General features: G+C 52.6%; 12 protein-coding genes across 12 annotated transcripts; 7 read left to right on the top strand and 5 right to left on the bottom strand.

Annotated features, from left to right (window-relative positions):
• Positions 1-662: 662 nt before the first annotated feature.
• On the top strand, positions 663-1,346 carry CC84DRAFT_1176856 (uncharacterized protein; the record flags this gene model as incomplete). Its single annotated transcript, XM_018180249.1, has 1 exon — positions 663-1,346. One exon carries the CDS (start codon positions 663-665, stop codon positions 1,344-1,346), a length of 684 nt encoding a protein of 227 aa, XP_018035034.1.
• Positions 1,347-1,754: 408 nt separating this feature from the next.
• On the bottom strand, positions 1,755-3,089 carry CC84DRAFT_1218098 (uncharacterized protein; the record flags this gene model as incomplete). The annotated part of the gene is made up of 3 exons (XM_018182964.1): positions 1,755-1,854; positions 1,914-2,448; positions 2,588-3,089. 3 exons carry the CDS (start codon positions 3,087-3,089, stop codon positions 1,755-1,757), a joined length of 1,137 nt encoding a protein of 378 aa, XP_018035033.1.
• A 1,131-nt stretch (positions 3,090-4,220) lies between these two features.
• Positions 4,221-5,961, bottom strand: CC84DRAFT_1196757 (phytanoyl-CoA dioxygenase-like protein; the record flags this gene model as incomplete). Its single annotated transcript, XM_018181487.1, has 2 exons — positions 4,221-5,374; positions 5,775-5,961. 2 exons carry the CDS (start codon positions 5,959-5,961, stop codon positions 4,221-4,223), a joined length of 1,341 nt encoding a protein of 446 aa, XP_018035032.1.
• Positions 5,962-6,668: 707 nt separating this feature from the next.
• CC84DRAFT_1246930 (ribonuclease III) lies at positions 6,669-7,259 on the top strand. Its single transcript, XM_018184217.1, has 2 exons — positions 6,669-6,909; positions 6,958-7,259. Exons 1-2 carry the CDS (start codon positions 6,699-6,701, stop codon positions 7,182-7,184), a joined length of 438 nt encoding a protein of 145 aa, XP_018035031.1. The 5' UTR covers positions 6,669-6,698; the 3' UTR covers positions 7,185-7,259.
• A 65-nt stretch (positions 7,260-7,324) lies between these two features.
• Positions 7,325-10,012, bottom strand: CC84DRAFT_800189 (actin-like ATPase domain-containing protein). Its single transcript, XM_018187459.1, has 4 exons — positions 9,710-10,012; positions 8,071-9,469; positions 7,627-8,022; positions 7,325-7,564 (listed from the first exon to the last, which is right to left on the bottom strand). The coding sequence occupies exons 1-4, from the start codon at positions 9,782-9,784 to the stop codon at positions 7,359-7,361; spliced, it is 2,076 nt and encodes a 691-aa protein (XP_018035030.1). The 5' UTR covers positions 9,785-10,012; the 3' UTR covers positions 7,325-7,358.
• Positions 10,013-10,824: 812 nt separating this feature from the next.
• Positions 10,825-12,272, top strand: CC84DRAFT_1121234 (uncharacterized protein). Its single transcript, XM_018175604.1, has 2 exons — positions 10,825-11,515; positions 11,567-12,272. The coding sequence occupies exons 1-2, from the start codon at positions 11,092-11,094 to the stop codon at positions 11,965-11,967; spliced, it is 825 nt and encodes a 274-aa protein (XP_018035029.1). The 5' UTR covers positions 10,825-11,091; the 3' UTR covers positions 11,968-12,272.
• A 557-nt stretch (positions 12,273-12,829) lies between these two features.
• On the top strand, positions 12,830-14,556 carry CC84DRAFT_1218093 (uncharacterized protein; the record flags this gene model as incomplete). The annotated part of the gene is made up of 3 exons (XM_018182963.1): positions 12,830-13,439; positions 13,488-14,106; positions 14,199-14,556. 3 exons carry the CDS (start codon positions 12,830-12,832, stop codon positions 14,554-14,556), a joined length of 1,587 nt encoding a protein of 528 aa, XP_018035028.1.
• An 881-nt stretch (positions 14,557-15,437) lies between these two features.
• CC84DRAFT_1246923 (uncharacterized protein) lies at positions 15,438-17,559 on the bottom strand (the record flags this gene model as incomplete). Its single annotated transcript, XM_018184216.1, has 5 exons — positions 16,732-17,559; positions 16,266-16,309; positions 15,994-16,133; positions 15,699-15,886; positions 15,438-15,642 (listed from the first exon to the last, which is right to left on the bottom strand). Exons 1-5 carry the CDS (start codon positions 17,064-17,066, stop codon positions 15,438-15,440), a joined length of 912 nt encoding a protein of 303 aa, XP_018035027.1. The 5' UTR covers positions 17,067-17,559.
• On the bottom strand, positions 17,560-19,351 carry CC84DRAFT_800118 (uncharacterized protein). The gene has a single exon (XM_018187458.1). The coding sequence runs from the start codon at positions 19,197-19,199 to the stop codon at positions 17,700-17,702; it is 1,500 nt and encodes a 499-aa protein (XP_018035026.1). The 5' UTR covers positions 19,200-19,351; the 3' UTR covers positions 17,560-17,699.
• A 97-nt stretch (positions 19,352-19,448) lies between these two features.
• Positions 19,449-20,741, top strand: CC84DRAFT_1187661 (ATP-dependent RNA helicase fal1; the record flags this gene model as incomplete). Its single annotated transcript, XM_018180945.1, has 3 exons — positions 19,449-19,734; positions 19,780-20,634; positions 20,683-20,741. The coding sequence occupies 3 exons, from the start codon at positions 19,449-19,451 to the stop codon at positions 20,739-20,741; spliced, it is 1,200 nt and encodes a 399-aa protein (XP_018035025.1).
• A 1,203-nt stretch (positions 20,742-21,944) lies between these two features.
• On the top strand, positions 21,945-22,839 carry CC84DRAFT_1218089 (uncharacterized protein; the record flags this gene model as incomplete). Its single annotated transcript, XM_018182962.1, has 2 exons — positions 21,945-22,161; positions 22,208-22,839. The coding sequence occupies 2 exons, from the start codon at positions 21,945-21,947 to the stop codon at positions 22,837-22,839; spliced, it is 849 nt and encodes a 282-aa protein (XP_018035024.1).
• Positions 22,840-24,041: 1,202 nt separating this feature from the next.
• CC84DRAFT_1176846 (uncharacterized protein) lies at positions 24,042-24,738 on the top strand (the record flags this gene model as incomplete). The annotated part of the gene is made up of 2 exons (XM_018180248.1): positions 24,042-24,265; positions 24,369-24,738. The coding sequence occupies 2 exons, from the start codon at positions 24,042-24,044 to the stop codon at positions 24,736-24,738; spliced, it is 594 nt and encodes a 197-aa protein (XP_018035023.1).
• Between the last annotated feature and the right edge of the window lie 470 nt (positions 24,739-25,208).

Below are 25,208 nucleotides of genomic sequence, written 5' to 3'. Positions count from 1 at the left end.
GTCTACGTTTTGGAAGGAATGTTATGGCATGCATGCTTGCATTCTATGGGCAGGCATGAAACGGCACAGGCATCTTATATGTCTGCAAAGAAGACAACTAGGTACTCATTTTAGACTCAAGTACGTCATCAACCTTTACTGCAACCTGCAAGACATATCCTTCGCTGATAGAAGCATTGATAATTGAGACTTATCCTTGGCACCGTTCAGCTGGGCCAGTCAAACATCCGTTCGACAGGTGTGAATGTAGAACAACTGCCAGATGCAAACGTGGCGAGAAGGATCCAACAGGCTACTACGATCAAAGCTTCACGCTCTAAGCTTCACATGTAATTACCACTATATTCACACTCGAGCATTACCATGTTTGCCAATACTTTCCCCAGCTACTGTTTGGCTTGCAATAAGTCACTGCTATCCCCTTCTATGCCCATAATTGGACTATACTTGAATATCCCGCGTCTGCGCGTCCCACCATTCACTTCTCGCTTCCGTTCTTCACATCCTGCCAACCCTACCAGCCCCCTAAACCACACATATTTCCTAAGCACAAAGCACCTAAATAATCTTCCAGTGCGACCTCCATACCCCACTCCACGCCCCTTTGTTGAAAATCTCGGCAAGAACTCCCAGACACTCGCACACCGACTTTCCACACCACCATGGCCGAACTCCACCCCATACCCTCCCTACTCGCCCTCTCCGAAGCCGTTCGAAACACGGGTACCGAACTCGAATCCATCGGCGGGAAGTTGCACACGCTGGCCGCAGCTCTGGAGAAAGAAGCGACCGTAGATCCCCCCTCTCTGACCCCCTCTTTGACCTCGCCGTCTTCCACCCCAGTCCAACACGCTGACAGACAGGTGGACGCACAGGGCCTCGCTACCGAGCGCACCTCCCTGCAGTCCCAACTCGCCGCTGCGCAGGCCGCTCTCGCCGCCGCAGAGCAGAAGGCGAAATCCGCAGCTGCGCCGTGGGGTGTCGATGTCTGCGTCGGGATCCGCGCCAGCTCCTCGGACAGTAGCACCGTCTTCCGAAAGATGGGATGCTGCACTGGCTGCGGCGATGCTGTGCCACCCTCCCCTTCCGTCGGCAGAGTCAGCGGAGGGAGTGCAGTGGGAAGCTTAACACCAGCGGGCGAGGCGAGGAGTCAGCTGAGCAAGGCGCTGTCAGAGGTTGCGGAGAGGGCGGAGAAGGCGGCGAGCCAGGTAAGGAGTGCGGCTGCAAGCGGAGGGGCGGGTGGTGGGAGCAAGGCAGTGAGCGTGGTTAGTAGGAAGAGCGGTGGTAGCGGTGTGGGTGCGGGCGGTGGTTCGAGAGCGACTTCGTCGCATGCAAGTCAGAAGTGATGGGTGGAATCTGGTATGCATGAGTGTCGAGATGGATGGGTCTATCGGGGGTTGAATATGCGGTGCCGCGATGATTTCCATCAACGAGCAATGAGGGACGAGAAGTGATTGAGAGCGACGGGACATCGTGTATGATGCTCTCGGAGAGCGAAACTGTATGTGAGACATCACTAAGAGTGGTCTGAGTTCATGTATGCTCGCATTTCCATTTCTCAGTCTGAGAAATGACGATCTGTAAGACTATGTTCAGCACTGCGGATACTTCCCAACGCTGCTCATACTACATGCACCCGAAATTGAATTGATAATCCTGAATCGTTATGAAGCACTTCGAGACCTCAGTATAAGGCTCTCATCTGCCAGGTAGGGTAGCTCGAAGAAGAAACTGTCACACGCCCCAGCCCTTTACTAGTTCTGGACCTGGTCATCTCGAATATTCTGGAGCCAGAACATCATGATTGGGAGATCACCGTTATTCCCTGTGAAGACTCGGATGTTATATATGAGCCTGCGAGGAGCTGTTAGCCACATTGACGCCATGAGTCTCGGGCTGACAGGACTACTCACTTGACTCCCATGTCCAGTTTGCGTTGGTTGATAAGGTAACCCATCGGCTTCCCATTTGGTGATCCCAGAAGCGCCTGTCCTTCCGGCTCCGCAGTAGAGAAGTCGTCACCAGGCCACACGGAGTATTTGTCTTTTCCGCGAGCATGCAGAGCCCGCTTCATAATACTCAGCGTATCCGTGTTGATTATCCACATCATGAACATTGAGTTGAGATTTTTGACGTTCGGATTCCCAACGTAAGGATTGCTTCCGCGCTGCCAACCCGCCCAGAGCAGGTCCGAAAGGCTCCGTAATTGAGGCAATTCGTTAGGATGCGCCTCACGGCCATATAGGGTCTTGAAGCTCTCCGCAGGACTTACGGCGATGGAGACCATCATAGATCCAGCCCTGTCTTGGACGCCAAATTTTGCCCTGGCCCCGGTGACTCGGTAATTGTAGCCATAGGCCTGGTAGGATTGTTCGTTCAAGAGGATCGGCTGACCATGTTCATCCCGAGCGTTGGCGGCTCCATGGCTGAAGTGGTAGGCATATATGTCTAGTCGTGAGAAGTTGGTCAGTGTATGGCGACACTTTGGAAAGTGATTAGACATGTCGTGGTAACCGATAGTTGACATATGGGATTGAGAACACCTATGCCAGCAAAAGCCTCCACTGGGCACGTCAATGTTACGTACCTTGCCACGGGGTGATTCCAATACCACGTGATCGTACGCAATCAATCCAACCGGGACCATAGAAGTCGTTGAAAACAGCATCATTGTATTTGCGGTCGCCATCAGACCAGCCCCAGGTCGAGTACATCATATTGTTCATGTTATCGGCCCTGAATACGCTGTTCGCCGACACGCGCGGAGGATCGTACGCTCTACCAGCAGCTGCATCGGATTTCCAGAAGTTGTAATACATCTGGGCACCCTTTGCCTGGGCTGCGCACCACAGCTCGTCCGACGCCATCGGAGAAAGATCCCAATTCGCCCGACGAGCGAGGCGCTCGCGCTGCTGGAGTCGGGCGGTCGTCGCCCCAGGAGCATATGTCTCGTTCGAAGTGGTGGCAGCCGGAGAATCGGATGTAGCGGAAAAGATCTGGTGGAATAGAGTATCGGCAGTGTCCGAAAGCGTGCAGTTCGCGATGCACGCGAAAATCGCGAGGGCCGCGGCTAGAGTTGTGATCTTCATCTTGAACAACGGATGCTTGTCGACAGATTGGTGGGCGGATACGGTCGGACAGAGCGGGGCGAGGGCGTGTCTGTCACTCTGTTATAACTGTGTAGCGGTGCGCAGAGGCGCACCTACCTTCATTGATGTGGAAGGCACGGCCAAAACAAGACCTGTGCAGGTGCCACTTCTGCGGTGGCTAGGTATGCAGAGATTAAATATGAGCTCTTAGCTATGCGCATTTCCCAGATTGTTCACCCAATTCCTTCTCCGAGAATCTCTTGTACTGGAAACGATATCGCAATACCTCGGATCTTTACGAGCGCGGAGACCTCGATTGGGCAGCGATAGAAATCTGCGGAAGTCCAAAGAAATGCTCACTTAGCGAGGACCCCTTGACTCTGCAGCTACTAGGGACTATAGGTGACACCTGAAGATAGTAGCAGAGAGACACCCGTGTGCTTCACCCACCCCGTAGATTCACTCATATTCAGGCCATAAAAACTACTCGGAAAACATGTTTCACCCTCGCGACTGCAATCACGCAGTCAAAAGACGACCCTTTTCCAGCCATGAATGCGACGAGGACTGCAAATGCACACTCGTGAGGCAAGCCGCCTCTAAGAACTACATAAATGCCAGAACTTTTTACGCCAGAAATAACGCAAATTGACGAAAACAAAATGAACACATGCAACGCCCCTGTGGTACCATGGCCCCACCACTTGTGTTCCGTGGCGAAATAACACTCACCACAATTCAAAACATCGATCAGATTACCACGCGAATCCACGAGGTATTCCAGCAAGCTTTTGACTTGTACCACGACTCTAAACACGCTACAGTGGCGTCTGAGCGCGAAAATGCAGGTCTGCAGCTTCGCGGACTCAGCAAGACTCTTCAGAAAGACATAGCTGAACAGCACCACATCGCGGCTTCACTGAACGTAACTAACGTTACGGGGGTATATGTCACCGCTGGGTATACGAAGGATGCGGCAGTTGTCAAGGCGAAGGAAGATCTAGCAGGTCTGAGCGGGAGGATTAGTATGATCGAGGGACTCATAGGAAGGATGGTGGCCGAGGTGGTGTATGGTAATTCGGAATTTTGGTGTCTAGGGGGTGAGCGGGCACCTCGAGCAACCGACGCCTGCTAAGCCCGAGAGTCATCTCGCATCTTCTGCATCTCATCCAGCACTCTATCTTTCGCCCATCTCTCATGCAAACCTCTGATCAGAAGGTCTTGCTCGCTGTCTGGTGCCATGCCTGCCGTCTCTGGGACTCGTTTATCCAAGTTCGTTGGGAAAGGATAACCTTCCGCAACATTCTCCAAGATTGTTCGAACCCTACTATTCAATCCCCCCTCCTTGTGCATGTCTCTTATCAGATCCCATGTTGCCTCCACAAGCGGATACGTATCAATCATCTCCATGGGTTTCCCAAATCCGCTCGATATCTGCAGCAAATTTGCCGAGCGCATGATGTCTTCGGAGTCATTCTGCCCCGCAGCATGGAACAGTGCGGGATTGAAGAACAGTCCATCGCCCTGGGAGAGCGGCACGGAGACGTAATTTTCGATAAAGAACTCCTGGAACTCTGGAATCCGATACGCCATGTAACCCTCCTCGAACATCTGGCTAAACGGCAGCAGCCGCGTAGGTCCGCTTTCCAGTGGCATATCCGAGTGGGCGACGGCGCCCTGCAGCGTCAAGAATTGCGATGCAACTTGCAACGCCTTCGGGAACTGTGCGCATGATGTGTTGTCTTGGAAGCCAATGTGGTAATCCCGGTGCGAGATCTGGGGTTTTGCACCGGGCTTGACTATGTTCACTTGGGCTGTGATGCGGTGGTACGGGCCTAGCCATGCAGAGGAGATGAGCGGTAGCCAGGGGTTAGAATAGTATTCGACGAAGGATTTTGCATCTTGCAGACAATGTTTCGAGAAGGAGTTCCAAATGCGGTCGTTTGCGCCCGAGCCGGCGAAGTGATCTCCGCGCTTGCCAGAACGCTTCTTTTCTTCATCGATGATTCTTGAGTAGGCATCATTTACTGTGCCAAGAAGCGACTTGTCTTTATACAGGTGTTTGGTAACGAATACGCCCGGGCCTGATAGGAGGATATGGTACCATTCGTCTTGCAGCGCTGAGCGTTGATCTGGAGATACTTCAGCGAACTCGGGAAGATCATAGATGGGGACATTGGCTTCAGTTGAAGCTGCGAGGGGGTAATTGATAGGTCGTGAATGGGTGATGAGTTTCTTGAATTCATAGAGAGACGGAGGTTTGTTGGTAGAAAACAGTCGAGGCGCTATCGGAGAGTGGCTGTTCGTGAAGCCGTTCGTACGTGCATTGATAACTGTGCTATTCATTTCGGATGCTTCGGTGATCGTGAAGTGCACAGTGAAGTTGGTGGTGAACTGCAAAGGTCTAAATAAGCAATTGATTTTCTCTAAGGGGCAATTCTGGCCGCTCATGGCTGCGCAGCTGTAGCGGCGATTCTTACCAAGCTCGAACGGCGCTACCCCGCATTGATCAGGACCTTTCCATCATCAACTCGGATTCCATCGCTACTACGGTTAATACCATCCCACGAGTTCACCTGCGTCTACCTGTGTCAATATCAAGAAAATCCGATTTGTTACTTCATGTGAAGTGAGGTGATTGACGCTACTGAGCACCTCTGTCGTCATGGAAGGGGCAAGACGGACCTTGTTGCCATATCAGACGCCCGCCGAACAGCATCTGAGAGACACAGCTCTCTTGCAGTAGGCATCCTGTTGGAGGTGGCTCGAGAAAAATGGCCCGGCGGTGTGCTTGTCTCTGTCTTAAGTTCAAGCGATTGTCCTGCACCAAATTGGGCGGACTGGCGTTTAGGTAGTCCGCCAATTTGCACATAGTCACTTCAATGTTTTACTTTAGGTCAATTGAACAAGTGAAAAAGAGCTTATTCACAGCCAGATTTGATGATTGGTGGTAGCACAATGATCGACTATTAGTTCGCCCAGTTCGTTCAAGCCGCTCTTCATGATACTATATGAACAGTTGCCAACGCCCAACCTCACGGCCATTTTGTGATCAAGCACAGAACAGCACACATAAATCCTCCCGATGAAGACGAACATGTATGAAGTCGATAAACGCAGTTAGTAATGGAAAATGCACACGAACAATCTGACACTATCTTGATCGACGGCTGCAAGCGGTTACCGGACCCTGACGAACATCGCGACCCCGCAAGCTATCTAGACTGGACCACAGTCGTGAAGATCGTCTCATGAATCATAGTGATCTTTTGGATAGCTACGGATGCTTATGATAAGAGAACAAGAGATCAGTGCGGATTCTCAAGATCGCGAGAACCCGCAATTCGCTAATTGAGGACTGCAAGCGGTGGATAGACGCTGGAAATGTACGGGAGAGGAGATTATAGTGGTTTAATGTAGGCTACGACAAGGGGCCATACCGTTCCGCGAGGATCAGAAGATAGGACATGGCACATGCGCAAGCCGTGTTCCCCGAGATCAGAGTTGTAAAGGATACGTATAAGAGGAACATGCTTTCATCAATTTGGGTGCTTTTCTGTACAGCTTTTTATTGACTTTATCGAAACATTTTCGCAAGTAATCTCAACAATGACAGATGTGAAGTGGTTCCAAAACCATCTCCCCTATCATTTCAAAGACTGCTCTCTGCTCGAAGAAGCGTTTCTCGCTGCTGGAGCCTCAATTTCCCGATCCGATGTTGAAGGCCCGGAAAAAGGAAATAAACGACTAGCTTTGGTAGGAGATGCCGCGTTGCGCCTCGCAGTAATCGACGATTGGTACAAAGACAACACTGAGCCATGTGAGCTGAGCGAACCCGGCAACCCTTTTTCTTACTTACATGTATCAGCCGCGGGCCATGAGCGCTTTTTAAGTGTCGGGACGAACGACCACTTGAAACAGATTGCAATCAAGTGGGGGATGGAGAGACTTATCGTGGAAAATCCCACTCAAAAAGGACAATACCCAAGGGAAACGATGGCAGCGACCGTGGAGGCAATCATTGGAGCCGTCTGGGTCGATTCTGATAAAAATCTCGCTGCGGTACAGAAGGTTTTGAACACTCTGAACGACTGACGATCTTAAGAAAAAACACCGCATGCGGAAGTCATACGTCACATCTAGGGGATTTCGTACGTCACTCACTTAACTAGCGTGTATTAAATCGCTTTTTGTCTAGTTCAAAATGTAATAGTCACTCATTTGACCCTTGTTCATCGGCGCGTCATCTGTGCATTCGGGTGCTATCGCTTACTTGTACACCGGCCACGACCTGCCTAATTTCCCCGAGAACTTACCAACCTTCCCTATCTTCTCTTTAACACTCGTGTCTACAATCTCAGTGCCCGTCCTATCAACCCTCGGATTGCCAGGCGCTCCTGCGTCTCCTAAACCTCCGGACATGTGTGTTGGATAGTTGTCGGGCAGCTCCACCCTATTGTAGGTCGAGATATCGACTAAAAAGGAGAACGTGTTAGCACATGCACTGAATGTTGATTCCGTTTGGAGGCACGCTTACCTGGTGGTGGAGGTGGCATTGTAGGTGCCGGCACCCAATCTACCGTGATCGACTGATCGCGGGAGAGTTTCTGGTTGTCGAACCACAGCTCAAAGCGAATGTCAGCCGGTCCTATTAGGACACGCACTTGGTATTCGACCCTGAAGTAATGTTTTCCGAGGGACCAAAAGCGCTTATTCTTCTCTGTGAACTTCTTTTCGTCCGCTGAGGACAGGTCGGAAGATATTTCGCAGAGTACACGCGTGTCCGGGCTCATCTGATCGGGCAAGTAAGGCGCATCGAGCTTGCACTCTATAACGCTGGTGGGGAAAGTTCTGCGTGGGTCGCCCGGTGTCACTTTCTTGATGAAGTTGTGGACTATTGGCTTATCAACTGATACAGGTTCTCCTTTCTTGACTAGACACTGTCAGCTAAAGTCTCCGAAGGGGTCGGATCATATTTTACCAAACCAAGCAATCGACTGCATGATATACATCTTTCCATTCAATGGATCACGGACGAGCTGCTTTCCTATGTGATCTGGGTTCTTCTTGTCGTACATGATCTTGCACATTGTTCCGTACGATGAGCGACAACATCGCCATCCGAGCACAGAGTAGTTTGTGATCAGCTTCCGTACGCGGTCTGCGACGAGACCTTTGCACACTGCTAGCTGGGGATCCGGAGCTATGCGTACAGATATTCCGTGAGCATTAGGGATACTGGTCACTGCATAATGTTGCCGTAATCGGGTCTGTACGTATGCCGAGTTGCCTAGGCCACCCGAGAGAACTATGTGTGCGACTTGTTCTGCCGGATACTTGCGGTACAGAATCTGCAGCTGGGTATCAATGAGCTGGAGAAGCTTGTTTACTTGCTTGTCGAACAGTCGCTGCAAATCTTCGCGATCGAAAGCCACCTCGCCACTGCGAATTCTCGCTTCCTCGTTGTTGTAGGTGTGTGATAGCTTTGGAATCCCGATACTGAAAATCGGTGTGTCGTCCGGAGCACCGTACTCGCATTTGACAGCCTGGAAGTCCCGACTCTTCATCATCTCCCACGCAGCATCGGCTGGGTCAATGGGCAATGGCTTAATAGCATGCGCTCGCTCCAGTCTCTCACACACGAGCTTTTCGAACTCATAATCTATTGCTGCGCTGCCGATGGTCTCACCAAAAACGACGTCGAGTTGTTGCAGGTTGATGGCTTGGTTCGCGGTTCCGGTCACACGGAGGACAGACAGATCAGTTGTGCCGCCACCGGCATCGCAGACCAAGAGGATATCATTCTCACGGAATATACCAGGTGCTTCGGTGGATACGTGTACTGCTGCTGCCTCAGCTTCTGTGAGGCCTATTGTTACCACGTGATTTGTTTGCACTCCAAACCCGGCCTGTCCTATAATAGTCTTGAACCTTTCCACTGTAGGAACTGGCTCCCATGTTGTTGGAACCGAGAAGATGAACTCTACACGGGCTGTCTCCCAGCTAACGCCAGATAACTCTCCACCTAGCTTGAACGCGAGGTATTCGTACATCTTGCTAAGGTAGTCCCGGTACCATTTTTCCACCTCCTCCATCGAGGCTGGAGCATTTTCTGGGTCGGACCGTTGCTTCTTCAGCAGGTGAGGTGGTGAGAGGAGTGTTTTGAACCATTCTTTATAGTCTTTGTCTTGGGCTGTTGTCTCGGCCACTGTTTCCGATAGGAAGCCCCAAGAAGACGGGGTTGGATTGGATGATGCCGTTGGGTATACTACGACTGTTGGGACCTTGTTTTCGTTTGCTTGGAAGCGGCCGGGCCATTTCTGGACCCAACGAATGGTCTCGCTTCCGATGGAAAGATTCGCGTAGGCGACGCCTGTGCACTGGAAAATGTTAGTGGATAAAGGAAAATTCACGTGAAGCAAACTGCTTGATGCATATCTCATCCTATAAGCTGGTTGCTGCTCAATCCGTGCTCACAAAAGTCTGGTGAGCACGTCTGGATGCGATAGATGCACGTGATGATGAGGTGAGGACGCGCTAGCCGCCTTTGACTCAGCCCTCGGCCCCTCCTTCGCTCTAACATGCAGTCCATCCTGACCATCTGCAACGTTGACACTTACCGTCATGCCCAAATCAATCCCGATCACCATTTGCGGCTTCTCGCCCTCTGCTGCTCCATTCATCGTCGCGGTCATCTTCGTTGACTGCTGCCGTTACAGCCTCGTGCAGCGAAATTGATGAGCAGGCTGAGTTCTCAATGCTATAAGACAGCCCAGGTTGCATTCGCAACCGTGAAACGCATGGGCTTGGCTCAGCCTCAGCCTTGCAAAGGGGCCTTACGCTAGCCCCCGTCTTATTATTAGGTGTGGGTCGGTGGCCTATCAGGATGTATGTGCAACAAGGAAGGCGTATTGGGGGCTGAAGGATCGATGCAGGGCGAAGCTTCGTTGGAAACGCGCACGCCATGAAAGAACTCCTAGAAGCACTTCTTACCGTTGAGATGCGCTGCGAGTAAAGAGTTATGGGAAGGTGGGACAGGATACAAGGAGGCTGCAGATGCGTTAATTAAGGTCAATGTGATTGTGCAGCGCGTGGACGCGAGCTGTGCCGCAGGAGTTGTACGGTATTTCGGGGGTACTAAATGGCTGTATTCATATTTGCGCTAGTGCCATTGGCGCATGTGAATGGCTTGATATACATCGGCTCACCTGCGGATGTGTCAGGCTGTGGTTTCCATCCTTACTCCCTCTGCTGACACAGTCTTCGGAATCAATCAAAACGGCTACTTCCTCTTTGACCTCTGTCTTCCATTCTGCACAACTGCTTCTGGAGACACTCCACGGTCGCTCCAATGGCAACGGAGCCCGAGAATCCCATTCCTGCATTCACAGTGAGTTTGTGGGAAAGTCTTTCAGCGTTGACGTATTATACCGAAAAGAAGGCTGCGCAAGAAGTGCCGACACTTTTGTGGAGTTCAATCAATGATACCCAATGGACATCATTTCATTCCTCAACCGCATTCACATACATACCTCTCGGGTCCTTTAAAACAACGACAACCGTGAACCTCTGGTGGGATAACACCGCAAGCAGCAATGCCGGTGAATTAGGGTTAAATTTCCAGGCTGCGGGATCGGTCTTTACCAGGATGACTGCGAAACCGGCCCAGGCATCCGCGCCCAGTGCACCAGCGACCCCAACACATACTAGCAATGCTCCAGCAACAGATCCTGATGGAAAGCCTGGAGTTTCGATACCGTCCATCACTCCAGCAGCAAGTTCAGGACCTGCTTCGTCTGCCAGCGCGTCTGGCTCGTCACAAACCACCGAGCCCACAAGCTTACCTGCAAGCGACGGAATCAAACCTGCAACTGCAGCGGGAATTGCTGTAGGTTGCCTTTTAGCAGGTGCATTGATTGCTGGCTTACTCGTCTGGTTTTGCTCGAAACGCAGACGGCCTGCGACCGGCGTGCGTGATTCTGAAGCGAGTACGGTCGCCTTGATGCATCGCGAGAAGGGCGCCACGGCCAATGTAGTGTCCATTTCGAATGGAAGTCCGATCACCTCAACACTCGAAAATGGCCTCCCTCAACCATTGGAAGACCAGGCCATCTCTGGTGAAATATCGAAGATCAGCAACCTGATCAAGAACCACGTTCAAAGCTACTACCATAGCCGTACTGTTAGCCCTGGAATGATCGATTATGACGATCTTCAAGCTCTTGGAGAGAACCTTCCAGTATCAGTGGGAACCCTGAGCACGCTGCTCAACAACTCGGCAACTCGCGAGATAGCGCTGAGGTTTATTCTTGCTTGGGTGGTAACATCGCGGATTCAACTAAACAATTCTTCAAACACAACGTTCCTGCCACCAGAGGTTGCAAAATGCATGCAGTCGATGAACCACGCGGAGCACCCATCGCGAGGTAAGCTACTAAATAACGAACTTCGTCTGTAATTCTAACAGTCTTATACAGTGCACTCGCTATTATACACCAAATGGCGTGCGCTCACGGCCGAGCTTCTGCAGCCTACCCACGTTCGGAACCCTTTCTCTGGTAGCGACGGTCGAATTCGGAATATACAGGCTGCCGCGACACTTCTCGACAGCGTGCTACGGCCGTTCGCTGATTCTCGTATGGACGACGGAGCACGAAGTCGAAATCTGGAGGAGATGCTCAAGCGATCAGCCCAATTCGCCTTCACGCTTTTCTCACAACCGAGTGCCTGGGATTTCGACTGGCAGGATGAGCAAAGCGTTAAGTCGGGCAGCCTGTGTATTTTTCCTGCCCTTGTGCAAGTCGCAGATGAGAACGGAGAGCCTCTACATCCGCCACGCCCATTCAGTGAGGCCGTAAACCGACGTCTTGACGAATGAGCAATGTAGAATCAGAGATGCATCTAATCATTTTAATCACTCAGGTCGCCACATATCTTGGTCGGAGATCGTGACTTTCATCCGCTCCTTGGGGGCCTAAACACAGCCCTGTTGGGGTCTTGAGAAGGCGTTGCTAGTCGTTTCGTGTGGATGACTAGCGAGGACCGAGCAAGACAAAGCGGCCCCTAAACAATAGACAGTTTTCGACTGCGCACCTACAAGAGCTCCAATTGGCGTTACGTTAGCTATTTCCGGCCTTGATACATGTAGTATCACGTAGATCAGATGCACATCAATTACACTTTGCTGCGAGACGGCTCGCTATCCAATAGAATCTGCGTTGGCTATGCCTAACCAATGTCTAGTCGGATCCCATGGTGCACAGATACGAAGGGAGAACATGCTTGTGGTCTGTTTCGTCTCACCCACACGTTCCCGCAGTGCACAGCCTTCTTTATCTCTGAAGAACCTGGCGGAATTGGACTACGGAGTGCTGCCGCGCACCAGTCGCCCGTGCCCCGACGTTTGCTTCTCCCACCCGAAGCGTATTACATCTTCGTTGGGCGGCTAAAAGCACTTGAGCCGTGGAGGCGCGCTGCAATCTCCTGTCTGATCTACTGTTTGCCTTTTCCAATCGCTGACCGTCGCCTCAAGGATCCGCCGCAATACTTCCAACTCCATGACCACCTAGGCAGTACCTTCATGCTTGACAAAAATGATGTCAGGGGCCGGTTTGTACTTGCCGGACACCCTATCGAGGTCACTCGATCGTACGGAGGCGCATGCAGTAAGACAGAGGCACATTGACCGCAAGTCAAGCCAAGACCCGGATTCAGATCGCAAATCCATCGCCCTCTCGCGAATGTCTTCAGAAAATGTCACCAAGGTGTTTTCCTCGCTACCAACTGTCTTTGACTTTGCGGACTGGCTGTCAACACAAGGGAGAGTGTCGTCCGACAACGAGCTCTTCATCGATCTTCTCCAGCGCGTACGACATGATGTCACCGAAGCCTCGCGGCTCTATACATCACAAGCTGTCGTGGATTACCTTGAATCATGGCCCGACAAAAGGACCTATATCGACAAGGTTCTACAAGATATCGAAAGAGTTCTTAATGATATAGGCCAGTTCGTAGAGGCCGTGCGGGTATCCGGGGATGACGGCAGCACGGTCAGTCTGCGGCGCAAGTTTCAGTGGGCAATTTCGCACCAGAAGAAGCTCAGGAGCAAACAGCAATTGCTCACGATATGTCACCAAAGCCTGATGCCTGCCGTACAGCTGATGCAGACCGTTGAGATGAATGCGACATTCGATCCCATCCACGAGCTGCCGGATCGGCCTTGGGTTGGAGACACCGTCAGCGGTTTTCTCAAAAGTCCTCGTTCCAGACAGAAATCAAAGTTCGCCCAGAGGAATTCGTCTGTGCCCAGCATCACACTTTCAGAGCCAGACCTGAAGGATGACAAGTTTGGTATTTGTACTGTAACGCGTTGCTCACTAATTGCTGACATTTCTGTAGCACACCCGTACCAGCATATACTTGCCGAGCTTCCAGGAAGCACTCCAGATGATCTTCATCGTCAATCTCTGGATTTATACGCGGGTTCTCGAAAGTCACGAAGCAATTCCATGGAAGAAGTGCTCCAAGCATCCGCGAGACAGAGCAACATGCGTTCTACCCTTGAAAGTGATGTGGTCGAAGAAAGTCGTAGACCGATGACAGCAGATGCAGACGTTGCTGCAGCTCCTCGACGATCTCCCCCAAAATCCCCGTCGACTCGCAGATCTGTTGACCAGGTCCGGCCTTCGCTCTCCTTCTTCGATAACAGAGCTCGCGCATCTTTCGATTCAGCTCGACCTCGAGCGTACTCAGAGCAGATGCGACCTCAGCGATCCTTCGAGATGAGGAGCCGCCTATCATACGATCAAGTGCGACCTCTGCCCACTGTGACCGAGCGGCCCATTGAGCGCTTCAACTCGACCGCATCCGTTGCTGTCGGCGACGCTATCAGCATACCACTCATGCATATGAGATATCAGACGAGACACATTAATGTTCGCAAGCCGCCTGTCAAACAAAATTCACTGCCGTCCACGCTGCCCTCCTTTCCAAGCCAGACGTCGTTGATGGATGATCTGTCAACATGGGTCATTCCGCCATCAGCACGTGAGAGCTACCGCAGTGTACAGAGCCTCGACACTGCAACATCGATCAGTGACACTACACCAGCAACATCGGTCACATCATCACCGACCGTCCCAAACTCACCTACCAGCTGTCCAACAATGCCACTGGACGCCTCAGGATGCAGCATGGAGAAAACATCAACCGACCCTTCGCTGATTCTCAGATCCATCCCAGTTCTACCTTCGAGGCCAGCGCCAGCGCCACCATCATTGAACCTACCCCCATCTATAAACCCAAAGATACCATTTTCACAGAAATCCGAGCCAGATGCGATACCACACCTTGTACAGAATCAGAGTTCTCAGAGATCTATACCAGCGATGTCTTCATCACCATCTTCGGAAACAGATTTAATACCATACTCAAAGGCGAACGAGAGTCTGCAAAGAGCACCCAGTGACCCAATTCCACCACCGTTCGTGCGGCGCAGACGTCCGGTACCGAGTCCCAGCAGAGACAGATCCGTAGAAGAGACGTCAAATGCACTATCTACACCGACCCCACCGTCAACAGAGACCGCTGCAACAAGCGCTCAACCTCACTACCAAGCGATAGCAAAAATAACAGAGCAATTGGGGAATGAGCAGCAACCATCAAGCGATGCTCATTCGTCTGCAAGGCCACATTCATCCTACGACTTCAAGCAAAGTATACACCACACATCTTCAAACGCAACCACAACAGACAAGTATCCTATACCTATGATACCCAGCAACCCACCGCCCATTCCCGATGTACCACGACAGTCCCCTCCACAAACCGCAGACAGCATATCATCCAGGACTTCCCATGCCTACGCTAAAATCCACTCTACTTTTTCGACCGCAAGCGCGACAGACAAATATCCAATATCTGTGTTCCTCGATAGCCCACCACCCATACCAGCCACCTCAACCCAATCTCTACCGACAACCACAAGCTACACAGTAGCCCAATCAGATGTACGCCACGGCAAATCTAACGCAAGTGCAACGGACAAGTACCCGATCGCTCTCTCACCTACGAGCCTACCACCAGTCCCAAGTCTCCCGCTAGTCTCACCACCAATAAACGTTACAAGCAGCGAAACACCAAGTGATGGGACAGCTACGGTACAGCCTGCAACTCGGCCCATGACTGCACTGGCAAAACGAAGAGCCGCGCATGCGAAGCGCATGCAAATGGCCTTTGGCCCGGACTCGGAAAATGCATGATCACATGAAGTCAGCTCGACACAACACAAGTCATTGAAAAGATCTATTCCACCATACTACAATATGAAACACGACCGAAGAGGAATCTTTAATCATCATCGTGGATAGTGGCTCCATGGCCATTTGTATACGTATGCTTGTCCTTGTACGCGGAGCCCTCGTGGACATGCCAGTTCTCGCCGCATGGCGCGCCGTCCTCCATGCAGCAGTGCTGCCTGCAATGCTGGGCATGGAGGAGCTTGGCGACTGCTTCGGGCGCGACTTCGGGTGGGCAGGGGCCTTGGGTGTGGCCGCTAGAGGATATCAGCGTGTGGCGAACAAGAGGGGTTAGAAAAGTGGAAGAACTCACGCAGTCATCGTCACGATGCGACAGATAAGTCTTCCGTCAGGGTACCTCCCAATGACGGGCTGCGGCTTCTGCCAGGTCCAGAGGCCGTCAGTGCCGGAGCGCTTCTCGAGAGCGTCGGGCTCGTCATCGGAGAGCGGGACGCGGATGGGGGTGCTGCGGCTGAGGCTGATGAAGAGGCCGGCGATGCCCTAATTTACGAACACAAAGTCAGTGTGAGTCAAGACAAGGCGGCATATGTCTTGGCTGAGTGAAAGCGAGGAAGACCCATTCACTTTGCACTCGGTGGTTTTCTTACTAGAACAAAGACGCAGACACGCATCCTGAAAGTTGCTGCAGGTTGTGAGTAGTAGGAGAGGAGGACTTTATTGTGTGTGGCGAGGCATTTTGTGTAGTGGAAGTGTTGGCCAACGGGTTCGCTGCTAATACACGTAATCCCTGCCAACACCCACATACAAGTTCAACGAACTTTCGAGAAAGTCGGAGGTAGTGTAATCGCTAGCAACGTAATCAACCAAGTCTCCCTTTATACGTGATATTGATGAACGGGATCTCTCTGCTTCGTCTTACTGCAAAATGACATCTCCTCACATGCGGCAACTTCACTAGTAGCACTGCCCAACATGTTTGCTAGTCATTACCATCCTGCAAGTTACAAACCCACGACGCTGTGCATGGAAACGAAGGTATCACCTCAACGGGAACCGGCTATGTCACCTAGCATGCGCCATCATCACCATCTGTATATCTATTACCATATGCATCGCTACCGCGAATCGTTGTATTGGTGACATTTCGAGTGGCGGCCGTGCTTGATGCCCGTTCACCAGGTTGGACCTATGATCAGCAGCACGAATGTAAGGCACAGGAAGTTACCATGCATATTGATATCAATTGCGACGGACTGTTCCGGCATGATACAACCCCATGCACCAGTAGCAGCCTCCCTTGCCCACGCCCTCCACCTCCTTGTCCTCCATCGCCCATCTCTCAACACACGTCCTCTTGCAACACCCCTACACCTTCCCCGACAAACCTTATCAACCGCTCTTCTTCCATCGACCACCCCAAATCCTCCCACTCATTCCCTACGCCCGCGCACCACACCTTCGCACTCTCCCCTACCTCCCGTACGAAGCCCAAGACCTCACCAACACACCAATCCGCACACAGACAGCAAAACTCCACATAGTGCCCCCGCATCTCCTGCCACAAGAGCACAATCCTAGCATACAGCTCTTCTAGCTCCGTGTGTGCGATTTGCTCGTCCAGAGAGAAGAGGTACGTCAGCGAGGGGACTTGTGCTGCGCGGAGGGCTGTGTAGACGGGGAGGAGGGAAGAAGCTGTGCGGAGAGGGGCGTGGTAAGGCATGCGAGGGCGCGGATGGCGTTGATGTATTCAGCTGGTGAGTTGGTGAGGGGCGAGGAGTGGAGGTGGGGAGGGGGAGAGGATGTTGGGGTTGTCCAGTACATTTGGTTCCGTTGGTCTTGATGGGCATTACTCGTTGTAGGATGTATGGAGCGTTTTCAACCAAGTTACAGGTGTTTGGAACGAGGCGAGTAACACGTGTGTTGCTGCTCTGCGTGATAAAAGCTGTGCAACCCCGAAAGGAGACAAAGTGTAGGCAGCACCTGCTCCACGTCAGCTTTTCACGTTCGAAGCAGCGGTATTCGCAGTATTTGCTGGCGACGACAGCGATGATGATATACAATGATTTATCTTAGCTAGTGTCTTAGATGAAGCTAGCTGCCCGTGACCAACCCTCCTGGACTGATACATAATGCATGCGGGGAACACAAGCGCGTCTTTAAGACCCTCCACCTAGGTTCGAGGGATCGGGGGAGAAGGACACACAGGGTATACTTGCGCCATAACTCCGTAGTTCACGCCTTGTGTATGGAACAGGCGGCATTTCACCGTCTGCAATGATGGCCCGGACTTCTGCAGGGCTTTTGTGTATGCGAGTCATCCGCAGGCGATTCTTTCGAATATCAAGTGAATCCTTCACACCAGTCCCTGAGCCGCGAGATCCTTGTACACCTTCTCAGGCATGACGTTGCCCTCGGAGTCTTCCATTTGCACCACATTGTCCACAGTCGCCTTCTCTTTCTTCTTGTCTTGCTGAATCTTCCTCCACAGGGTCTGCGCCTCGTCGATACTTGTGATTTCGCGGAAGAGAGTCGTGTTCGTGATGCCGAGACACCTCAGACCGTGGATGTGACGCGGTTCATTGAAGTGCTTGTCAAAAGCCCGCCTACCCATCCATACGTAGTTGCCACAAATTTCGCAAGGGAATTCGACCCCGAGACCGTGGAGTTTATACAACCAGAATGGAATAGGCTTGCCATCCCAGGCGAGCGGGAGTTTGAGCGGATTGTAGATCTTGTCCTCGCCATCTTCATCGTCATCCTCGTCGTTGCCACCATTCGCCGTCTCTGGGGCCTCTGAGTACAGCTGTTCCAGCTCTTGCTGCCGTTCGCGTTCCGTCATGCCTTGCTTTCGCTCGACGTTAACCTTGGTATCGCCGCGCTCTGTCTGCATCGCAGCAGCAAGTCTGCGAATGCGGAACTCCCGCTCTGCCACGGCGCGCTCCTTGAATCGATTCATGTCTCCACCCGGGCCGTTGGTGGTGGCAACGGTCGTGCTCGATTCTAGCTCTGCCGCCGCCTTTTTGTGTTTCTTGCCGGTCAAATGCGCCTCGTACACCGACTCTTTCGCGAAGCCCTTCTTGCATGCCGAACAATAGATGCCTTCTTCCATGGCGTCTCCGGCTGCCTGGCTGGCCTGTGTTGGGTTCTTCTCCCAGCCTGGAATCTGGTCGTCGGCCCATTTCTCTTCGAACTCCTTGTCGAAGTTGGCGAACAGTTTGTCCAAATTCTCAAGCGGCTTTGTGCGGCGCATGAAGCTCTCCAGATACTCTTGTAATGCCTTCAAGTACTGGAAATACGACTCAGACATCTTCTGGTCGCGACGAATGGTAGCTTGAGGCGGAGTGAAGACGTCAAAGACATCGAGATACTGCAGGTAGGTCAGGCGGCGCGCTTGCTGCTGAACAGGAAGGTTTAGGTACTGTTCATGCAGCGTGGTCAGGTCGAAGAAGCGACCGAAACCTTCCTCGCCCGTGAACATGGAGTCGATGGTGGCGATGGAATGGGCGTGGTCCTCAGGCGACCGGCGCTTGTAGGCTTTTTCGAGGTTTTCGACAGGCATGTTGGTGTACTTGCTGTGGTATGCCTTGATGTTGGAAACCTCGCGTGCGAACGACTCCATGGGGTCACCAAGAGTCAGGTTGCGGACCTCGTCGTCCAGCTTGCCGTCGGCGTCTTGGTAGATGGACATGAGGCGCCCGGAACGTTCCTCAATCTGGCGAAGGAACTGGGCGACATCGTGGTCGCGCGCGAGGCGATCGCGGATATGCGGCGGGTCCTCAAGCAGGCGGTCCGCGATGGCATCCTCGAGGCGCTCGAGCTCCTCGTGGATGTTGCGCTGGTCTTCGAGAAGCATGGCTACGGTCGCCTAGGCAACGTGAGTGTGCAGGCGGGGAGCTGGTGAGGTGAGGCAGACCTGCGGCGTCCGGTTGAGCAATGTTGGACGCGCTCGGTCGCGCCTTCCCAAGACTCTCCAGAAAAGTCCGGATCAACCTTCCGCCGGCCTCCGCAACGCGCCTGCCCAAGCTCCAAAGTTTCTCCACCGCAGCGCTGCCGCATCGTCCACCCCACGCAACCCGGTCGCACACCCGAACACACATCCACCATGGCGGAAACAATCGATCGCAACATGGACGACAAGATGGAGTTCTCCACGTCCAAGGAGGTCACCGTGGCGCCCACCTTCGAGGCCATGCACCTGAAGGAGAACCTGCTGCGCGGCATCTACGCATACGGCTACGAGTCGCCGTCGGCCGTGCAGTCGCGTGCCATTGTGCAGATCTGCAAAGGCCGCGACACAATTGCCCAGGCACAGTCCGGCACGGGAAAGACGGCCACTTTCTCCATCTCCATCCTGCAGGTCATAGACACCGCTGTGCGCGAGACACAGGGTACGTGCGGTCGCTCCGCTGCGAGACTCATCTAACGCATATCAGCGCTCGTCCTTTCACCCACGCGCGAACTGGCGACGCAGATTCAGTCGGTCATCATGGGCCTCGGCGACTACATGAACGTGCAGTGTCACGCTTGCATCGGCGGCACCAACGTCGGCGAAGACATCCGCAAGCTCGACTACGGCCAGCACGTCGTCTCCGGAACCCCAGGTCGTGTGGCAGACATGATTCGTCGTCGCAACCTGCGAACGCGCAACATCAAGATGCTAGTGCTGGACGAGGCTGACGAGCTCCTCAACCGCGGTTTCCGTGAGCAAATCTACGACGTGTACCGCTATCTGCCACCTGCGACGCAAGTGGTGGTAGTGTCCGCCACCCTTCCGTACGACGTTTTGGAGATGACGACCAAGTTCATGACGGAACCCGTGCGAATCCTCGTCAAGCGTGACGAGTTGACGCTGGAAGGCCTCAAACAATACTTTATCGCCATTGAGAAGGAGGAGTGGAAGTTCGACACGCTATGCGATCTCTACGATACACTCACCATCACACAAGCCGTCATTTTCTGCAACACGCGCCGCAAGGTCGACTGGCTCACAGACAAGATGCGCGAGGCCAACTTCACAGTGTCTTCAATGCACGGAGATATGCCTCAACGCGAACGCGACAGCATTATGCAGGACTTCCGTCAGGCGAACTCGCGCGTGCTTATCTCGACAGACGTCTGGGCGCGCGGTATCGATGTCCAACAAGTGTCCCTCGTCATCAACTACGACCTTCCTTCCAATCGTGAGAACTATATTCACAGGATTGGCCGAAGTGGCCGCTTCGGACGCAAGGGTGTGGCTATCAATTTCGTGACCCAGGAAGACGTGCGCATTCTGCGTGACATCGAATGTGAGTGGATTCAAGGTGTATCAAACGAACCCTTGCTGACAAAAGCAGTATACTACTCGACTCAGATCGACGAGATGCCCATGAACGTTGCAGACTTGCTTTCTTAGATAGGCTTAGTTATGGCGTTCTAGGAGCTGCACATACAGTTGATTTTCAGCCGCTGCCAAACCCGGCACGAGCAGCGCGCATTGTCGGGCAAATGCCGCTTCGAGGCATGAACGTGGAGGAAAGGGCTCTGTAGCCACTCAGTAGGTGTCCACTGCTTCCTCCAGCCTGACAAGCACTGACCCGAACTTGGACAGTATCACCAAAAATTGCATATCAATATACCCCAACTCGAGCTTGTACACAATCGATGTAGACCAGCGGCTTCATTTAAACTCTTTTGGCACGCCAGTAAACTCGCAAATTCATCGGTCCGATTCATACAGCTACTCTCAGGTTCACCCTATGGTCTGAGCAGTCTTGTGACGTCCGGATTTGACGATTTGCCTTGACAAGAGTCGTGCGACCGGCCAAAACCCATTTGGTGTAGTAATTTACCTCCCTACGATTCCAGATAGATCTACCGCCGACACATTTAACGGACTCCGATGTTGCTCCCCCAAATTTGGACGGACGCCACTAGGCAGTCGCGCGACCAATCAGCTTTCGCTCTCGGCTTCATAAGCGAGGCTCCGTCTCACCTGAAACCTCCAACATCGTCACCACACCTCATATCTCTTAGACCCCACGCTCCACTGCGGACTTTGGCCTCAAGCAGAGCGGCCGCAACACCGTTTTGTATCCAAACAGGTGCGAGTGAGGTCGGATAGTTGCACCGTTCACTGCTTTGGCCAATTGCGATGCGTCATTGTGTGAGCCAACTGCCTTCCCTCAACGGCGGAAGAAGAGCAGATGAAGATCTGGCAACCTAGCAAGTTTTGACCTGTGAATACACACGGATAATTGCGCGACCCAGAGTGTAGCTGACTGCTCAGATTGTTCACAATCAAATATTGCCATCTAATGCCACCGCGCGCCACGACACCCTAAATGGGATCTTCCGTCCACTGGCCTGATGTAATATTATGGTTGCTGTCGTAAACGGAGCATGGGGTTAACCACTGCACGGTTACCAGAATAGCGGTTCGGGTTCAGCTCTGCCGCACCCTGTCGCATTTGCACCAGCGCGCTTCAGCCCAATGTCCTGCTCTAATCTTCCGGACTCCTTACAAATGGCTTGGTGAACCCCCCTCATTAAACTTTGCTGTCAACTCGTTCTCCACTTGAGAAGCAGGCTGTGGTCATCTTCTGACGAAAGGTCCAACATGCTCGGTTTCGTGTTTTCCACGGCCATCCTCTTCCTAACTTGCATATCCGGCATCTTAGGTTCTGGGATCACCACTTTCATTGATGACCAATGCAAGACGTCACACGAGCCCTTGGAAGTAAAGAATGGGTATCCAGATGGAGTGTGTACGGCGCTGAAAATCAAGAACGGCCTCGAAGCTTTCCAGATCGTACAACTGGACCCTGGTTGTGCAGGTATGTCACGATAAAGTACTAGAAGATGTGTATCTGACTTGAGCAGTCACATTGTATGGCCCAAACGACGACAGTGGGCAAGCTTGCTCCTCGCCCGTCAAGATCGTAGGCGAACTTGCTGCCTGCTATAACTCGTCGTGGATCTACTACAGCGTCGACAACTGCTTCAAACCAAACTCGGTCTCATCTAGCGCGCTTGTGCTTCCGACTGTGGCGGCGAGTCCTTCCTCCACCTTGTCCTCCTCATCATCAACATCGTCGCCATCTCCGACCTCCTCAGCATCTTCATCTAAATCGACTACTACCCCACCTCCAACCAAAAACACAGACACCTCTCATACGCCCGCAATAATTGGTGCCATCATCGGCAGCGTCGCCATCTGCGCCGCCCTCATCGCTCTCCTCGTCTTTTGCCTACACCAACGCAAGTCCCAGCCCGGCAAACCCCTGCCGCACCCGCCGTCCTACGAGCTCTCGCAGGAGCGCGCCCTGAGCGAGATGGCGCGGAGTTCGATCGTACCCCCGACGCGCACGGTGCAGAAAGAGATGTGGGCGAGCGAGGCGGCGGTCGAGATGGGGAGGAATAGTTATGCCCCGCCGGTGGAGCTGCCGGCGGCGAGTTGGGGCGAGGATAAGAAAAGAGGAAGTGCATTGATTCATGTGCACTTGGCCAGGTAGATCGGTAATGGAATGAAGAGTGATCGTTCTAAGCAAAGCCACGCTGCATCTGAATTTGTGCCAATATACTCGTGTGCTTTTTGTCGGGCGTGCGGGCTAGGTTTTGCACGAAGCTGCCAGCCGCTCAATGACCAGATTCTGGTGATTCGAGTTGAGGTTGTCGCAAATCCTCATTCAACGTCCGCGCTCTCCAATGCATGGCGACGGATCATCTAGTCTGCTGCGTGTTATGGAATCCAGGTCTGTGACGCTTCACCACGCAAAGCATAAGCTGGAAGACGTGAAAAGCTGCTGCTGCGCGAAGACTACGTGAGTATCGCGCTGCGTGCATATTAGCCCCTGTATTTGTCTACGGCACCAAGTCATGTGAACACCATCGCTATTTCTATCACTGAATAAAGACACCCAGGCCCCCCTGCTTTCCTGGCTACCTACACGCACACTGCATACGAACAGCTTACCATTTTCCACACCATCGCACCCGCACCGCACCATGAACTTCAACACTCCACCACCCGCCGAGGGCGTACCCTCGAATGAGTGGACAATGGAGCAGCCTGTGGAGTATAACCCCGGCGATTCGCGACTGGGGCAGTATCTGGAGGCGCTGGGGGTTCCATAAGGCAAAGGAGTTTATGGGTCTGACTTCAAGTGACGAAGATTTTGAGTCTGATTAGCAGTAGAGGGGTGATATGTGGAAGTACGGTAGTGGTGGGACTTAGAGATAGTGGGTTACTTCACAAGCCGGTCAAAGTGAACGTCCCGTGATTCTTGAGGGTTAAATGCTGTTGAGGCATGTCAGAAAATAAATAGATGTCAATGAGTGAGCCATGTTCCTGGACAGAATGTCTGAGTTGTTCTGGTGATGTTTCTGGTCGCCGAGCAGAGTATGCTATGCGTGAAAATGCACTGAGAGGTTGTATATACGTTGACAGAATTGATTGAATGATTGTAAGCATTTGAACAAATCTCGACCAACTCTGTATAAGCCTGTGACTTGCGCTCTGATAGTTGTGAAGTAAGTGGGGCTTACCATACGGGTTGAATTAGTATCGAGCGAGAAAAGTGAAGGCATCAGTCTCTCACCAATTATCATGGTAGCTGCGCAGCGTCCACGCACCTCGATGGGCGATAACATTTAACATAACCACGCTGTCAACAAACCTACTTCTTCACCCAACCCGTATCCACCGCCAGGCGCCATGTCGCAATCGCACTCTTTGCCTTTGCTGCGACAGCAAGCCAAAACACAGCGACATCCGTCCAAGCTTCAGCGCCGAACTTCTGCGACCAAGCGACGCTCAATGCCCGACCCGCAGCCATCCACGCGCCAGCGGCGACCGTCGCTCGATCATCGACGTCATTCCTTGCTTTGGCCTAGCAATATGCCTTCCGTGACTCCTATGAAGAGCGTAAATCCCAAAGAGTAAGACTTCGCCATGTGTATCTGTTTCTTTCGGACGACCTTAGATGGACGATACATTTTCTCAAAGTAGTCTTCGCCGCCACTAACCTCTTATACGTTCCAGGTATCTTACCGCGCTCTCCTCCCTCATCAACAACGCTTCCGACCGTATGACCAGAATCTCGCTCCCCGATCTCATCTGGGCCTTCAACCGTGCTCATGCTCGCAACGACCGTACCGCCATGCGCCAGCTCGGCATCAGAATGGCTTCCACGCTCGACCAGGTACAGGAAGCATATGATTCTTTCTGCGAGACCCGTGGAACATTCGACGAGGAGGAGATTTGGAAAATGATCATGGGCTTGGGCGACGAGGGAGAGGTGTTTTGGGATGTGGTGGATGAGTTGGGCGACTTGATTGAAATCATGGAGGGGTTAGAGACGGAGGGGTTTTGGAGGAGCTTCGACAGGGTGATGAGGAGCGTTAATCAATAGGGCTCTGACGGGTTCGTGTGAAAAAGGCGTGGGTTGAGAGGAAGTTGATGCATGCCTATGGTATGGAATCGGTGCAGGAAAACCTAGGGCAAATTGAAGGCGTTTTGGGAGGTCTCAAGTAGACGAAGTCTCGATATCAATTCCGTCACATTCGAAGCGCGACAGCTTGTGCGGTATTCGCGCTGTCGCGGATGTGATGTGAAATGCGACTGCAGACGAAGAGGCTGTTGCAGTTCCATGATTCACACCCTGCTCCGCATCCACTATCCCTGCACTGACCTAGCATGAATAGCCCCATGCCATGAGTTTCCTCCTGCTCAGAAAGCCACAAGAATTGCTTGTGTCAACGAGGAAGAGCAGTCAGAGCCGCAAATCTGCCAGGTACAGTCTCAAGGTGAAGGCGGGAACCTCTTTGGTTGCTAAGTAGCCAAAGTAGCTCTATCATGAACGTCATGTCCACAAATTTCCGC

This window comes from Paraphaeosphaeria sporulosa (genome assembly GCF_001642045.1).
Source record: "Paraphaeosphaeria sporulosa strain AP3s5-JAC2a unplaced genomic scaffold CC84scaffold_6, whole genome shotgun sequence".
Taxonomy (NCBI): Eukaryota; Fungi; Ascomycota; class Dothideomycetes; order Pleosporales; family Didymosphaeriaceae; genus Paraphaeosphaeria; species Paraphaeosphaeria sporulosa.
This window is presented reverse-complemented; position numbering and strand designations above follow the sequence as displayed.